Here is a 15,872-nt window from a genome sequence, read left to right on the forward strand (position 1 = left end):
TGAATGTTTTCCTTCAAATATCCCAGTCTTTTCTGTCATTATCTCATATGAAATAATATTCACAGATGAAATATATTTAAGTGGGTGTGACAATGACCTTTCTATACCATTGTAGACTTTTACGGTGTTCCTTCAGTCGCGGTGTTGTTTTTTCTGTCCTTTTATTTGTAGCCTATACACAGGAATCTCATCTTAATGATGCGTTAACAGAACCCATGCATAGAATTTGTAACTGGGTCCACCTCTCTCACGCTGTAAGCAGATGGAAATTATGACATAATACTGTATGCAGCAATTATTTTTGAAATATTAATGCTGTTGCACTTCCCACTGCTCTTGCGATGTTTGGGGTCTTTACATGATTTGGATGATGCAGTGGTAAAAGCTCAAATATAAAAATTTGCTCATATTTAGGCTGTAGCTCTAAATCTCCACTGTTTGAATCCCACTCAGACCCATGTGGCTGCTTAGCAACCCCTCTCCAGCACAATATAACTCCGAATTAACAGAGCAAACCGTGACCGCTGCCTCCCCCAAAGTACCAGTCAAGGGTGCTCTTCCATCACCAATGCCTCCTACCAGCAAAAGCAAAAATGAGATATGCGACATGATTGTGTGACTTAAAAAACACAAAACAAACAAGAGCATTATGAATCTTTGACATACAGGGATAAAAAAAAAAAGAAAACGCCAAATACAGATAACTACAAAGACTGTCTTTATTTTGCTGACGATTTTTCTAACAAACCCATCTTGTGATATTTGGATTTGCATGGGCAGATGGTAAAGTACTTTTCCATGTCTTAAATCCAGCCTTCTGTGCCCCACTTGGTCCTCTGGTGGCTTTGTAACAAGTACAATGAACAGGGCCGGACTCTATTGTGACAACTGGCAGTGAAATTGAGCTTCCGTTACTTGTGAGCACACCATACAAAAAATGTTTTTTGGTGAAAGCCTATGAATTTCTTGAGGGCTACAATTATTTATTTATTTTTATTTATCCGTTGTGTAAATGCTCCCAAGTGAAAGTGTACACTAAGCCTAAGCAACATAGAAGCAATACTTCTATTGCCGGGTACATGCATTCTATTCTACTTCCAATACTGCCGGACAGTGTGCCAAATGGCTGATCAGCTCTGTAGCTATGATTCCATTGAGAAAAAAAAATAGTACACGAAAGGACGGGAGTGGCGGAAGGGGGAGGGGGCGGTGCTGTCCATGGTGCTGAACCTGAGGAGTCGCTAATTGAGAAGGAGATCAATTTTCCAATTCATTGACAGCTTTATTCTAAGTATCCCTAGTTGTTTTGCAGATGCAGGTGGATATAACAGTCAATATATATATATATATATATTTAACAAAAAGTGTTTTTTCTAAATTACACAACATTGAGGACTATCCATTTCAGTTCATGTTTATGTTGAACCTGTTTTAGACTTAAAGTTTGAAAACCTAAAGATTTGAAAGACCAGTTTTTCGTGAACAGATGCGTGCCACAGACGCCCCATTCTGCAGATAAGTATTTGCAAGACACGGGCACCAAAGCCTGCCCCCGTCAGCCCGTGGGATAAGCGCGTCAGCTAAAAGCGTTTAATGTGGACGCAAATGCCTCTGTGAAGACTCGGGAAAGGGATTAAAGTCCACAATGCTCTAGGCTCAGTGAAAACTGCGCTAGATCCTTTAGGCCAACAGCTGCATGTCAAATAGAAAGAGAAATCCATGCTCAAATGTACAAGATCTAGGGAAGCATGTTTTGTCTATGAAGTAAGACAACATTTTACGGGACAGTTCTTCTACAACTTGATGCTAAAATATTGACAAATCTTCTACTGTCCACACTCAGTTTGGAGAGATAGGTGCGCACAGGAGTTACAGCTTCAGCCTCGTAAGTGGAGTACCTCTCAGTCTCACTGCTGTGCAGTGGCCGGACGCGCACACCGTGTTTGGATATTTCTGAGTCGCAAGGAGCAGCTCTTTGAGCACAGCTGATGATACTTTTTGGTTCACTGGCATTTTTAAACGGAAGAAATTGCCAATTGTATTTCTGCGGAGTCCCCGGTATGACCCTTTGCAGTGGATGACAGTAACGGGATGCGCTTACAGGGCTTTAGTTATGAAAATTGTCGATCATCTTTTCCAAAAGATGCACAACGCACGGGGTTAAAGTGTGGATATACAGTTCGTACACCTAGGGACTCGTCGGCGCGCAAGAACTGCAGCGCGTGATGTGAGCGCCATGCGCGATACCCCACACCCTGAACTTCTGGGACGCCCCTTCTCCTCTTAGCAGGACTCCGAGTTCTCTCAGAGCGGACTAAAATGGCTTTAAGCGACAACTCTAAAACACAAACGGCAAAAGATCCTCCAACAGATGTTATTGAACTAAACGTGGGAGGACAGGTCTACTACACGCGCCAAGCCACTCTGGCAAGCTTTTCTAATTCACTTTTAGGGAAGCTGTTCAACAAGAAAGGATCCTCTAATGATTTATCTAGAGACTTCAGGGGGCGATATTTTATTGACAGAGATGGCTTTCTTTTTCGATATGTCTTGGATTATCTTAGAGACAAGCAAGTTGTCCTGCCCGACCACTTTCCAGAGCGTGGGCGCTTAAAAAGAGAAGCGGAGTACTTTCAGTTGCCTGATTTGGTGAAACTTTTATCTTCAGATGACTCCAAACTAATTCAAGACGATTTATATTTGAGTGATTTTGATGACACATCCCAGGGCAGTGAACGATTTTACTCTTCTTACTCTTTGGACAAGAGATACGGCTACATAACAGTGATGCTCAAAGGCGTGTGTGCAGCTGGATTCAAAGAGAGTCAGACTGATGCCAAAGTTAGAAAGTTACCACGTATTTTCATAAGCAGCAGGATCGGTCTGGCAAAGGAAGTATTTGGAGACGCCCTTAGCGAGAATAGGGATTTAGACAGAGCACCTGACCGCTACACGTGCCGGTTTTACCTCAAGTTCAGGCATCTGGAAAGAGCTTTCGACATGCTGTCGGAGAGTGGCTTTCATATTGTAGCCTGCAATACATCACTGACAGCGTCCCCAGTCGGTCATTACGCGGATGACAGGGTCTGGTCCAATTATACACAGTACATCTTCTACCGTGAGTACTACACCTATCTGTAAAATTATAATTTTGTAACGTTAATGAATAAAACATATTGTCATTAGTAACTGATGTAAAGCTGAAAAGATTGAGATGAGGCACCAGCACAAACAGGGCATGGCTTTATAGAGGGCTCAGTAAAAGAAATTCAGCACCAAGAGGCATGCTTGCGTATATCCCTCTTTAAATCCGCGGTCCTCGTGCAGCGGGTGATTTTTAGCTTCTGTTTGGGGTCCTAGATAAGAGTCAGACTTGCCCACAGGACAACTGAGTCACAAGGCTGAAGTAGACTATTCATGCGTCATACGTAAACATGTGTTATTATTGCTCAGATTCTGCCAGCAGCCCATGGGTTATGAATAATCGAGCACCAGTGGACAGGAGGCCACTCCTTGCCTTCTCCATCTCTCCGTCTGTGCCTACTTTTAAGTAGCCTACATGAGCATATGGTCAATAAAAATAAATAAAAAAAACGCGCTTATTATGCTCAGTGATCCCTTTGAAAGCACTGAAGGAGGCTCAGTTGGAGGGTGAGAGCGGGAAAAGACAAAAGACATGACATATGGTGTGTTAACGATTTAGCAATATAATTGTTCTTATGGTCTAATTATAACATTATCCGGCAGCTAACTCAAATAACATAGTAAGAGAAGAAATGTAGTGCTGAAATACAGATGATAATCTTAATCTAAGTAGCCCACCCATAAACTGCCACAGCAAAGAATATGCATGATGTCTGCAATGACTTAAATATCGTGCAAAATAAGAAAGTAGGATCTAATTCAATGCTGATTTGAAATTGGGCTATCATACAATACAAAGTTTCTATTTGAGTTGGAGAGTGCACAGTATAGGCAGAGTCTTAGAGGGAAATATGAGCCTGAAGAAATCAGTGAGCAGCACAGATGGGAAGAGCAGGAGCTGGAGGAACGAGGAAGTAAAAGTTGCATGAGACCTGGCCATGGGGAGAAGCAAGTGAGGCAGAAGCAAGAGAACAAAAATAGATTAAAGTAGAAGTTCAGTCTAAAGGAGCTCTGGAAAGAGCAACACTTTATATTTGGAAAGAAAGCAAAACATTTTACTTTGAGGAGACAGAACAAAAAAAATACAAAGACCGCGTGACAAATGAAATGGAAACATAAAAGGTGCACTTCATTTTGAAACAGTTTAAAAATACCCACCTTCTTCTGAATATAGGACAGTGGCTGGCCCAGGGCTTGACGTCCCAATATACAGTATGTAGACAAGTGCACCTTTTGAACAATAGAGAACACGAGAAAGCACAAAAACTCAAGTTATACCTGTACGGTGCTGCTATTAGTTTAGTTAACTTTGTTGTCAATTCAAATAAAACCCAGAACACAGAGATTGTCATGTTACTCTAAAACCCTTGGTGCATGAGACAATAGTTTACACAATAGAATGATATATCGGCAGCAGAGGGAGGCCAATTATTTACATTTTTCAATAAACACAATACAAATATTATATAACACTGATATAATAGGGGAGACTGGGGCTGGCTGGTAGGTTCTCTCTCTCATTGCGTTACAATCAGGGGGAGTTGATACTAGTACTAAACATAAAGTTTAACATTGTGCCATTTTTGTTGCTGTAATATGTTTTCATTCACTCAAGAAAACATTGAACTGAGGAAACAATTTGTCTTTTTTCTAGGGGTCTGACAATTTCCCAACTGTATGATGTTTTTCATAAAGCCAGCTGGTGATAAGTTTCTGAAATTCGAATATCAAACAAAAAGTCGTAGATTTTAATTGAGCCATCTTATAGGTTGCAACTAAAGTTGTGTGAGGGGGTTCTTTCACGGACTTGGGAGTTAGTTAGGAGAAACTGGAGTACCCGGAGGAAACCTATGCACAGGGAGAACATGCAAACTCCACACAGAAAGGCCTCGTCCAGGTGGGAATCAAACCCGGGACCTTCTTGCTGTGAGGCACGAGAGCTAACACCACTGTGCCGCCAAATAGGAAAAGAGGAAGAGGGGACAACTTAAAGTCAAGGCTTTAAGCTTATGACAGACAATAGAAAACCAGTCTCTGTCTCCCCTTCATGCAAAATGTACATTCCTCAAGTTTAGACCTAAATTACAAGCAAAAGTTTTTTTACACATTTTGTGCAGAAAGCAATACAAAGTGCTAGAGAGATAGAACAAAAAGTCACCCTCCTTAGAAGCAAGCATTCTAGAGAACAAATTGGTTGTCATTGTGTAGGTCATCTGTTTTGACCTCCTATTAAGTAGGATTCTCTGTAGTCCTCACCCATTTCAGTTTCCCTGCTTTCACTCTATCACCTTACTGCGTGGTGTCAGTCTCATCTGTCTGATCAGTCAAAAATCATCCCCCTTCCTCTCTCAATTACAGCCACTGCCTGCAGGGATAAATATAACCAGTGTTTCACCATTTTTTAGGCTTCAACAAATGATGCAAAAGATAAATGAAGCAGAGTTTTGACGAGAGGCTTGACATGTTATGTTGCGACATTATTTTATTTAAGAATATAGCTCCATGCAGCGGTTAGTGCTTCACATGCAGGTTCCAGGCTCAATCCCCGGCCGGACAGGGCCTTTCTGTATCGAGTTTGTATGTTCTCCCCGTACCTGCGCAGGTTTCCTCCGGGTACTCTGGCTTCCCCTACTACTATAAAAATGTGCTATAGGCCAGAATGAATGAGAGTGTGGGTGTGTGTGTGAGAGAGAGAGTGAGCGATTGGTGTAGTCGGAGCGGCCGATGGCGCAGATTGGTAGCCTTCCATCAGTCTACCCCAGGGGCGGCTGTGGCTACAATTGTAGCTTACCACCACCAAGTATAGTGTGAATGAATAATAAATACAGTCCTGATCAAAAATTTAAGACTCACTGAAAAATTGTCAAATTCACATTTCGCATGTTTGGATGTTAACAAGGTTCCAAGTAGAACTTCAATATGCAACAAGAAGAAAAGGGAGTAAGACAAAAACAGTTTTGAGTAAAGCTTTTATTGAAAACAACAAATGGACAATGAACGTGGTTGGGTTTTTGAGCTGCTTAAGCATAGCCTCTTGCTGCATGCCATCGCTGCTGAGGTGGGAAGCAGTAAGACAGTCATTTTGAATTTCTTAAAAGAAAAAGGGTTATGGAACCAAGGGAAGACCCAAGAAATGTATCCAGCACTGAGCCGGAGGATACAATTGGCTGTCCGTCAAGACACTAAACAACCCTCGACCCAAATGAAGGAGACACATTTTTTTTGCCTTTCCCATCCGGACTTCACGACAGTGTGAATACGTGACAGAAAATGACAGTGAAAGCACATTTTTGCTCAGATTAGGCATTTTAAAGGAATGTGGTCTTAAACTTTGGATCAGTTGCAAAAACAGCCTATTTCAGTTTAGCTGTTGTTTTCAATAAAAGGTTTACTCAAAATTGTTCTTGTCTCCCTCCCATTTCCCCTTGTTGCATATTGAAGTTCTACTTGGGACTTTGTTAAGATTTAACCAGGCAAAATGTGAGTTTTTGCCATTTTTTAAGTGGTCTAACACCTTTGATTGGGACTGTACAGTGGCGATTTGAGAAACTTGGTAACACAAACTTGTAAAGCAAAATACAATGTTTTATGCTTACCTGATACATCAAGCTGTACCTACAATACAATATATAGTAGTATTTCAGAGAAAGATGTAGGGTAGTCGTTTGTGTACCACTGGCAGTACTTGGGCTTCTTCAGGTGGTGGATCATCTGCAAGTTTAGTGTTTATTCATTTGAATTTTATTTATGTTACAGTAATGCACTTATTAGATGGTTTTTTTTATGGTTTAGTCATTGGTTTACATGCAGTTTAGGCATAATTTAGTTATAATTTTCTCAATTCAGATCTATGAAGATCTGTTGCAGCCCTGATTTATACTGTAATTACTTGAAAAGTCAATGTGAGATAATGTGGTACCTGGTGTGAAACGATTTGAGAACCACTGATGTAGGCTTTTCATAAGTAATGTGATCAGTTCAGTCCTCTTTCCGAGGGTACTTGTGCCTATTGAGTCGTTTAGTAGTCCCTCTTATTGACGATTTTCTCACGGGTGAATGTTGAATGATTATTAAAAGCAGTCACTTCTTGATACAGTATTTATTTCTTCTCCGCTGAACCCTTCAGATAGATATTAGTACATTTACAAATGACTATGCTTAATAGTAATTCAAAGTCAATATGTAGAAATATGAGATAATCTTTTTGTTCAAAATAAATGTTAGAGTCACCAGCCTGACTGATCAGTAATGACATTAATATGATTCTAATAGATGGCACTGAATGCTAGTGTGCTCTCAATATAACCATGATAAGAGTATAAGAATAAAGAGCGTGTCAGAGAGGCTTTGGCAGTGCTCATTTTGGCTCTAAATGAGAAGTTGTGTAACCGTAAGGGCTTCAACAAAATAACGCAGCTGAGATGGGGAGAAGAGAGTAATCATTAGCTTGTGTGTAATAGACTCAGAGATTGGGTGTTCCTGGAGTGACTAGAGAGAGCCAGAGTACGATAGATCGGTAAGGCCTTACAAGAGATAGATGGGGCTTCCATGAATAACTCATAATGGTCTTTAAAAGTACCTGGGCAGAAAAATGGTCAGACGTACTCCACGGATGTGCTCGACTGCAACCATTTTTCTCACAAAGCAGCTCAGTTCAAGAAGACAAACCGGCTAACCTTGAAAAAGAATCCTGAAAATAAATCAGAAGTAGAAGTGGATTTATCATTCCCATGAAGACGATTTCATATTCTAAACAAAAGACACTGTTCGAAGTGAAGCTTATTATTTTCCATTCGTGGGTCACCGGCTGCTCATGGTTGCAGCCCCAAGCCTAGAGGAACAGCAGTAAGGGAATGTCATTGCACTGTGTAAATCACGTGTCTGCTTGTCTGGACATCATCTATTCTCCCCCTGACGACCCCTTTCAGACATAATTTACATTCTGTGGTCAGGGTTCAATTTGGTCCTGCTTTGACGCGAGAAATGTAAGTTTGTGTTAAATATCAGCCAGATTGATCTCATCAATGATATGCTTGGGTCTTACGTGTGGTCAGACTAGCGATCATTATAGTGTTGGGCTTTTAATAGACAAACAATATTGGTCAAAGTCAAAGCCGATTCAAGTAAGAGACTGCAGTATTGTTTAACCCCAGCAGGGCATCGTGCTCTCATGCTAATAATTGGCTAAAATAATCATGTGGAGACAGTGTGGTTACAGGGTGCTACAAAATGGCTCTGGCCTTGTTTTTGGCATAATTGATTTAAATGAGTTGTGACTCTTCTTTCAGCAGCAGTTTGTGATGAGTGGTGCTGATGAGAAGCTTCAGCCACAAGGGCTTGATATAATTGGTATTGACTAATTGTAATTCACACAGATATGACAGACATTATTATCAATGACACAAGGCGACTGCAGCCTGGTCAGAAACTGCTGAAGTAATACTTTTGCTCCGAATGCCTTTATCCAGTGAAATGGATTCTCACTCTGCAATGCCTGTCACTGTCTCTGCAAGACAAGCCTTTCTCTTGCTGGAAGGACACACTGGCCTAATTTTTGAGCTAACAAAGTGTAAACCACACTATACCAGAGGCAAACTAAAATTATTTGTGCCACTGGATCTGTGATCTTGTGAGTCTGTGGCCAGGGTGACTCCAGCTCTCTGCTCATGTGAGCTGCCTGAATGGCTGCATTAATCTGCATATTTACCCTGACAAACAAGTTTACACGCAATGCACTGTGCATTTGCCCCAACAGCATACACATGACAATCTCTTGCTTCATCTGAGCAGAAGTGTCAAAGGGGAAAAGAAAGCTGCAGGCATCCAAAGGACATATTTTACTGTTGTAACTGGGGGATGACAGTCAAGGGCAAGATAAAGATGGAAGAAGTTTAACATAATACAGTTGTTTGAAAGCTGCAACTCGGTATATTAGAGCTCTACAAACATGTTTCAAAATGCATGTGCTTCTTTATTAGTTTAGCTATTCAAACTTCAATAGTTTCTAATGTTTATTCGTCCGTACAAGTGTACACAGTGGACTGAAACACAAATATAATCACAATCATTGAACTATTCTGTAAAGTTACAGATATTTTCCCCTTTTTATTGGACAACTCAGTAGCAGCCAAACCTTTGTTATATCCCTATCATGCTTCTGTTGACTTTGTATGATGACCAGTCAGTAGCGACACGCTTGATGAGTCACTTTAGACCAAGCACATAACACATCTATAACCCAGTGACATTTTCATTTGTCAGACTCTGCTGCCTACATCATGTCCTACTTTTCTGCCATTTGCTAAAGACTCCAAATGGCTACAATTGTGTCATGTCATTATAAACAAGCCCCAAATGTTGCTGAATTTCAATCGAAGTCTTGTTGCCCCCGGAGTGAGGACAGACACTGATGCTTTTGCTTCAGTTGCCTGCTTTGACAGAGCTAAACTCGACTCCCTCTCTGTTATTTATGAGAAGTGCAGACGCAGCCATGGGCCTTTTGCTGTGGTTGGAATATGATCTTTTATACAGGCCTTATGGATCTGAAGAAACACACAGCGATCAATGGCTTCCCTGAAAAAGTGGACTAAGTGTACACACATTCACTTGTTTTAATGCGCGGAGGCTAACAATGTATCGAGAAAAGGATCTTCTTTCTTATACTAAAATACATTGAAGACTGTCATGTTGGATACGGGGGATACAATGTGAGGGTCATGACACCCAGGGAGGCATATAATTTGTTTTTAATGATACTCTGTTTAATTTGACCAAATAATCCATCTATTATTAATTATGAATGTCCTACTCAACAGGAGTAAACAGTGATTAATGACAAAAATGTTAAATATGATATCCTGCAGTGTAGAAGTAGAAACACATTTGACTCACTGAATGAAAGAGGTGGGTCCCCAGTCAATATGACTTGGTAAATATCTTTATTTAAAATGCTTGACTTTAGAATAACCATAATATAGGGCACAGATGAACAACGGCAGTAAGTTAAGTGCTTTATTTGTCATTGCACAAATTGCATTCAGGTGTTGGGTTAGTCATGAGCCATTGAGAGCCAACCTGATCAGCATGTTTGTACCTCCTTCAGTGATCCTCTGAAATGGTGCAGTCACCTGGGTTTGTCCCTGTTTCAGAGAGCGTAGTGTCCTGCACTTGTCAGCTCCTCCACCTCCACCTTCCTCTTCCTCCTGCAAAGCTCCCTCAGCTCCACAACAGTCTTTCACCATCATCTAGGGGGCATAGCAGACGAATATAATCCGTCTTATTCTCCAGAGAATGAACATTAGTAGTAGTAGGGTTGGAATACTTGTGTGGCTTAGCTGTGTCTTGCCCGGATACCTCCCTGCTTGCCCCCTGTTTCCTCCACTGTGCTGCAGGTGTTGGGGGATCGTGGTGCCTCTTTAGTGTTTCAGAAGAATACATTTGCAGGTCTCAAATGTCTTTAGCTCATAAGCTAGCTGTTTGTTTACTTTAAAAAAAAAAACCTGTGCCCTTCATGGCTAGTACGGACTCTCTGCAGTAAAAAATCCACAGAACCTCACAAAAACACAGCAAAGATGTACAAAAGTATCCAGTAAAACAATGTGGAACACACAAACTATAAATGCAGTTTGCTGAAAAAGACAAGAAATGCTGCTGTACCAAGAGAGAGGGAGGTTGCTGTAATGTTCTCAAAGTGCTGATCTAAAAAACTAAATCAGGTTACAGGGGGAAAAAAGACGCCAATTCTAAGCTAAAGCGCATTCATAAAACTGTAAATTAGATATACTTTCCACTATGTATTTTCCGCAGTTAAACAGCATTGACTGTGATTTTTATGTTTGGCCTTTGGTTATACAAACAGACCAGCCCTCCACAGTAACACACATGCATTTGCCAGGCACGTCTCGTCATCTGCTTTCGGCTCTCGCTGTGGAGAGAAATTGGTGCACTGATTGGCCTCTTAACTCATTGATTAGCCATTAAAAAGCTGTTAGTGACTCTCACTATCAGCTCAGTGCAATCACAACAGCAGAGATACGGTCGGTATTGCAGAGGTTAAAATGCCTTGAACTTGCTTCACTAAACGTAAATTGGTGTAGGCACTGGAAGGAGGTAATGGACGAGTTACTGCACCCTCTGAGATATTGAGTCCTATAATCTCACTGCAGGCCATTAGGAGGTTATAGATTCACTGTTGATTCAACAGCGGAGTTTTCAGGTTGAAAGGGAATAGAGCAGCACAATTTATTGCCACATTATTGTTTTTACAATGTTGGGTGCCTATAGGGTTGCAAAATTCTGGAAATTTTCAACTTTGGAAATTGAGCTTCTTTACAGACAGATAAAAATTGAAGCATAAACATTTGAGTTGATAGTTGTACACAGAAATATCTATCACCCATAGAGATGAAAAGTCTCAAAGCAATCATCCTCGCCGTTTGAAACCGGGGTTTGAGAGGACAGTGTATCAAGATCAAATCTAAAAACAAGTCTAAAATTGGACTAAATCAGGTCTAAACAAAGAATGGCAAATGGTCTCAAGTTATATAGCGCTTTGAGAACCACTGCATCAGGCTATTGATGCAGTCCCATGATTTCTTATCATGTATTATCTGCATTTCATCTGAGTATTGGAAAAGAAATGATGTGTGGTTTCCAGCATTGCTCATTTCTACCTGTTCGGACGACTGATCTCAGCCTGTAGATATTTTTGGAAACAAAAGGCAGCTCTCCTGTTTACAGTCTTTACTTGAGCACTTCACAAGCCAGCGGGCAGTACAAACACGCAGTACTTCATAATTATCCATGTAGGAGGCAGCAAGAGGAGACAAAGAGTACAAGACAAAGAAAGTCAACCCAATCCTCCGCTTGAAGTACATTGTTCAAGATTGAAAGTGAAGGACATGCAGCAAACAGAAGCAGAGGAGAAAAGAGAGCACAACATAATGGTGCATAATGATGAAGTTTACACATTTTGACCCAAAAAAGCCATCTCTCCGGATTTCCGAATAAAACTATTGCTCACTTGAGCACAACAACGCATTACAATGGCTTGGGCGAGGCTGAGGGGTTATTGTACACATCCGTCAGTTAGTGCATGTGTCTCATGCTCTTTACACCCCATACACTGCCCTGTCTGACAAAAAGATAATAAGCCTGTGTGTGCTCCCAAAAACAAAATAAAAATAAAATAAAATGCTCACTCCCGTAAAAATTGTTATACTAATCCACGGATTATCCAGAAAATGTGAAAACCCTGATTTGTTTCTTTCTTTGCATCTGTCATCAACCTGAAGCATGTACTGTATGCTAACTTTGCACCTGGGCACAAGGTCCACTTAACTCAAATTCCTCTGGAGGAGGGTCCCAGGGCACTACACCTCCTGATGGATCGACCAAATGCAAAAGAAAAAATCCCTACAGGGCGAGTTAAGTGAACCTTGTAAAGCAGACAATGGGCTGGAACAGATTCCTAATTCAATAGTAAACTATCGTAGTACCTTGTTTGTTTCCATATAGGCGAGGTACTTCAATCATCTGCTTTCTGTAAGGTATATGTGCCTCTTAATGGTAGACAGGATGCGGCTATAATAAGAGAGCATAACCTTAAAGCAGATTGGTTTGGCTCAGAGACAAGCCTTGCCCTGAGAATGCACTCTGGCGCAGCAAGCAATATGCACAGCCCAACAACTTCTGAAATCCAGCAATTAAATGTCAAAGACCCCCACATTTTTTCTTCAGCACACCTACGTACTTGCACTGGAGGTAACTGGACATCTTTACACTTGAGCACAGATTTTTGTGACACTGAAATAGCTTGTGTGCGCTTTTGCTTGATCAGTTGTGCTGAAATCTGCCACTTAACGATAGCAAAGGAATAAAGATATTACAGAAATAAAATCTGAAAAAGTTTGTCCAAATACAATGCAATTTTTTAGGAGCATACACAAACCATGACCCTAACCAAAAAAAAGTCAATCCCAGGGAGAACATGAAATAATGTGTACTGTACGTTTTGCAGTTAACTTTCTAATGAGGGTGATATTATTTTGTTCTGACGCAGCTCCTGGTTGAAACTAACTGTATTCTATGTGTGTGTTTTAGGTGGACCGTCCAAATGGTCATCCTCTCACTGTGACTGCTGCTGCAAGAGCCACAAGAGCGAACACGAGGGCGAGAGCGGCACCTCCTTCAACGAGGTGTCCACGTCCTGCTCGGAGTCCCAGTCCGAGGCCAGCTCTCCCCAGGGCACAGTGATCCGCGGCCCCGTGTCCCGACCGACCAACGCCCAGACTCTGGACCGCTCCATGGCAAAGGGGTCCGGGCACATGCTGCACCAGGCCGAGATGCGCCGCAAGACGGACATGCTGCGGGTGAGGACCTTCGGCGCTGCGAAGGGGAGGAAAATCAACAAGGAGAAGATGACTCCGGAGCAGGAGCTGGAGAAGTGCATCCAGGACTTCCGACGCATTAAGATTCCAGATCGCTTTCCGGAGAGGAAGAACATGTGGCAATCAGAGCTGCTGAGAAAGTACCGGCTCTGAATACGAGAGGAGGCGATATCAGGTTACCATCCATGAAAGGGATCAGAAAACAGGCTAGAAAAGCTGCACCCTCCAAGACACTACTGTATTAGAAATTAAGACACTTTGCTGCCAGCACTACAATATATGGAGCACAAGGCCGCCTGAGTCTTTGGTTTGACAAACAAGCACAGTGTTGTGTGATAGGCACCAGTTTAAATCAGGTTTCTTCTACATTATACTTGTTCTGAGTGTTATCACTGAAACATGACTGCACCATCGAGCAACAAAGTAACCTCAGGGCCAGACTGCTTCAAGTCCTCACCTTTAGTGGAAGAGTAACATGAATGGATGAGAAAGCTGATTCCTGAACCAACTCGTCTCAAAAGCTAACGATTTCACATTCTCGAGATGTTAAGAGACGTAGAGCAGCACTATTAAATTTCCCCATGAGACTCAGTCAAAACCTCGAGGCAATGGCAACATGGTGGCTTTTGTTTGTTGTTTATACAGACAAACAGACCCCAATGTGCATGGGAAGAAACAGGAAACGTTTGGGGGTTGAGTAACTGTGGCTAAGCCAGGGCAACTCCAAAATAACTACTCAGAAAAAAATCCACAGTGGCAGATCCGATTTTGGTATAGTCTAAATCTTTCATAATGCACAGTGTATCCCGGTTTGTAGTGCAAGGGAGGTCAAGATCTCCTGCACAGATATTAAGATCACAGCTGCTTAAGCCACATAAAACACAATATTCAACCAGGACAGACTGGGATTGGAACACAAGCAAGCGAAGAAGAGATTTAAAATAGTTTTGGTGTTTAGGCCCCTGCAGGAAACAGGAAATAGCCCTCCTCTGGACCCTAGTCACTAGTGGTGGTGAAAGTGAAGGGAACCTTTGATGAGAAGAAGGGGTGAAGCTGGGGCGGCGGAGGGCTCTGAACAGCATTGGCTGTTACCGCGAAGCATTCCAGTCAATGTTGTGATGAGGTCAGGTGTAGCGGTAGACAAGTCTTCCAGGCTGTACTTCCATAACAGCGATCTAAAGTGATAGCCTGTCATGTATTCCTTCCTAAGTCTTCTAAAAAAGCTATACGTTCAAAAGAGTTTGCCCAGATGGTACAGTGAGTTAGCAATGGACTATCACTATATTCCACTGACCCCACATATTACGTGTTGTATGCTTTGAAAACAGCACTGCATGTCATTTCACCATTTTAAGGCATCATTATGCAATATCAGAGAAAACTTTAATTCACCGGTTTTGAGATGGAATATGGAGTGTTAACCGAGAGAATACTTATTTTGAGGAGAGCACTGCCTACATCTGTAAGCCATGTAAATGTTTTTGTCAAAATGTGTGATGGAATGAAGATGTACAGGGTATATGATGCTATTGAGTGTTTGACGAATCCTTGACTGTAGTGTGCAAAAATCAAATAAATTATTTAGAATTGTAATCTGAATGAATGGGTATTTTTCTGAGGATTGATTCTACAAAACTTGCTTCTTGCGCCTTCTCAGCATGAATGATCCAAATACATGCTAGCCAGTGTCTCCCATGGGTTTCTGTAGAGACTGATGTCAGCGGAAATCCTTGTTTGAATAATTTTATTTGATCTAATTTGTCACTAACTGCAGATATTTCATCTCTTGATCAATGCAGAGTGATTTCAAGTTCATTATATGTTTCACCAGTTTGTTTTGGACCATGGGGGTGCCGCCTTAATCTCCACTGTTAATGGGAAGCACAGTGTTATCCGACAGGACACTAACAATATTGCCTCCCACTGCAAATCCCACACCCCGGATCTAGTCTGAAAGAAAAACGATCTCTTCCTGACATTGTAATCTGACTTTTCTTTCTGAGATGATCCCAGGGACACAATATACGGTGTATAAATAGCTGCAGTATAGTTGAGCATCCCCAAGCGCCATAGGAAGCAGTATTTATAGCAGTTTTGTCTTGGTATATTTATAATGCCTTGGATGCACGCTTTAGAGATCATTCTGCTTCAACCTTCAAAACAAGAGTGACAATAATACAAAGAGCATGCAGTTTGTTGGCTTATCCTTTATTTCATCAAAACACTATTGCAGCGCCATTTGGGATGATGGGCACATTTTCTGACAATTATTGCACTAGATTAGCAATAAAAGTTTTGAAATAAAAAAAGGCTACATTCTAAACACCTTCAAGAAGATTA

General features: G+C 41.4%; 1 protein-coding gene across 1 annotated transcript; it reads left to right on the plus strand.

The window, feature by feature from the left end:
• Positions 1 to 1,520: 1,520 nt before the first annotated feature.
• LOC306962984 (BTB/POZ domain-containing protein KCTD16-like) lies at positions 1,521 to 14,310 on the plus strand. Its single transcript, XM_079556402.1, has 2 exons — positions 1,521 to 3,118; positions 13,246 to 14,310. Exons 1-2 carry the CDS (start codon positions 2,320 to 2,322, stop codon positions 13,683 to 13,685), a joined length of 1,239 nt encoding a protein of 412 aa, XP_079412528.1. The 5' UTR covers positions 1,521 to 2,319; the 3' UTR covers positions 13,686 to 14,310.
• The last annotated feature ends 1,562 nt before the right edge of the window (positions 14,311 to 15,872 follow it).

This window comes from Gobius niger (assembly GCF_951799975.1).
Source record: "Gobius niger genome assembly, chromosome: 5".
NCBI classification, from domain to species: domain Eukaryota; kingdom Metazoa; phylum Chordata; class Actinopteri; order Gobiiformes; family Gobiidae; genus Gobius; species Gobius niger.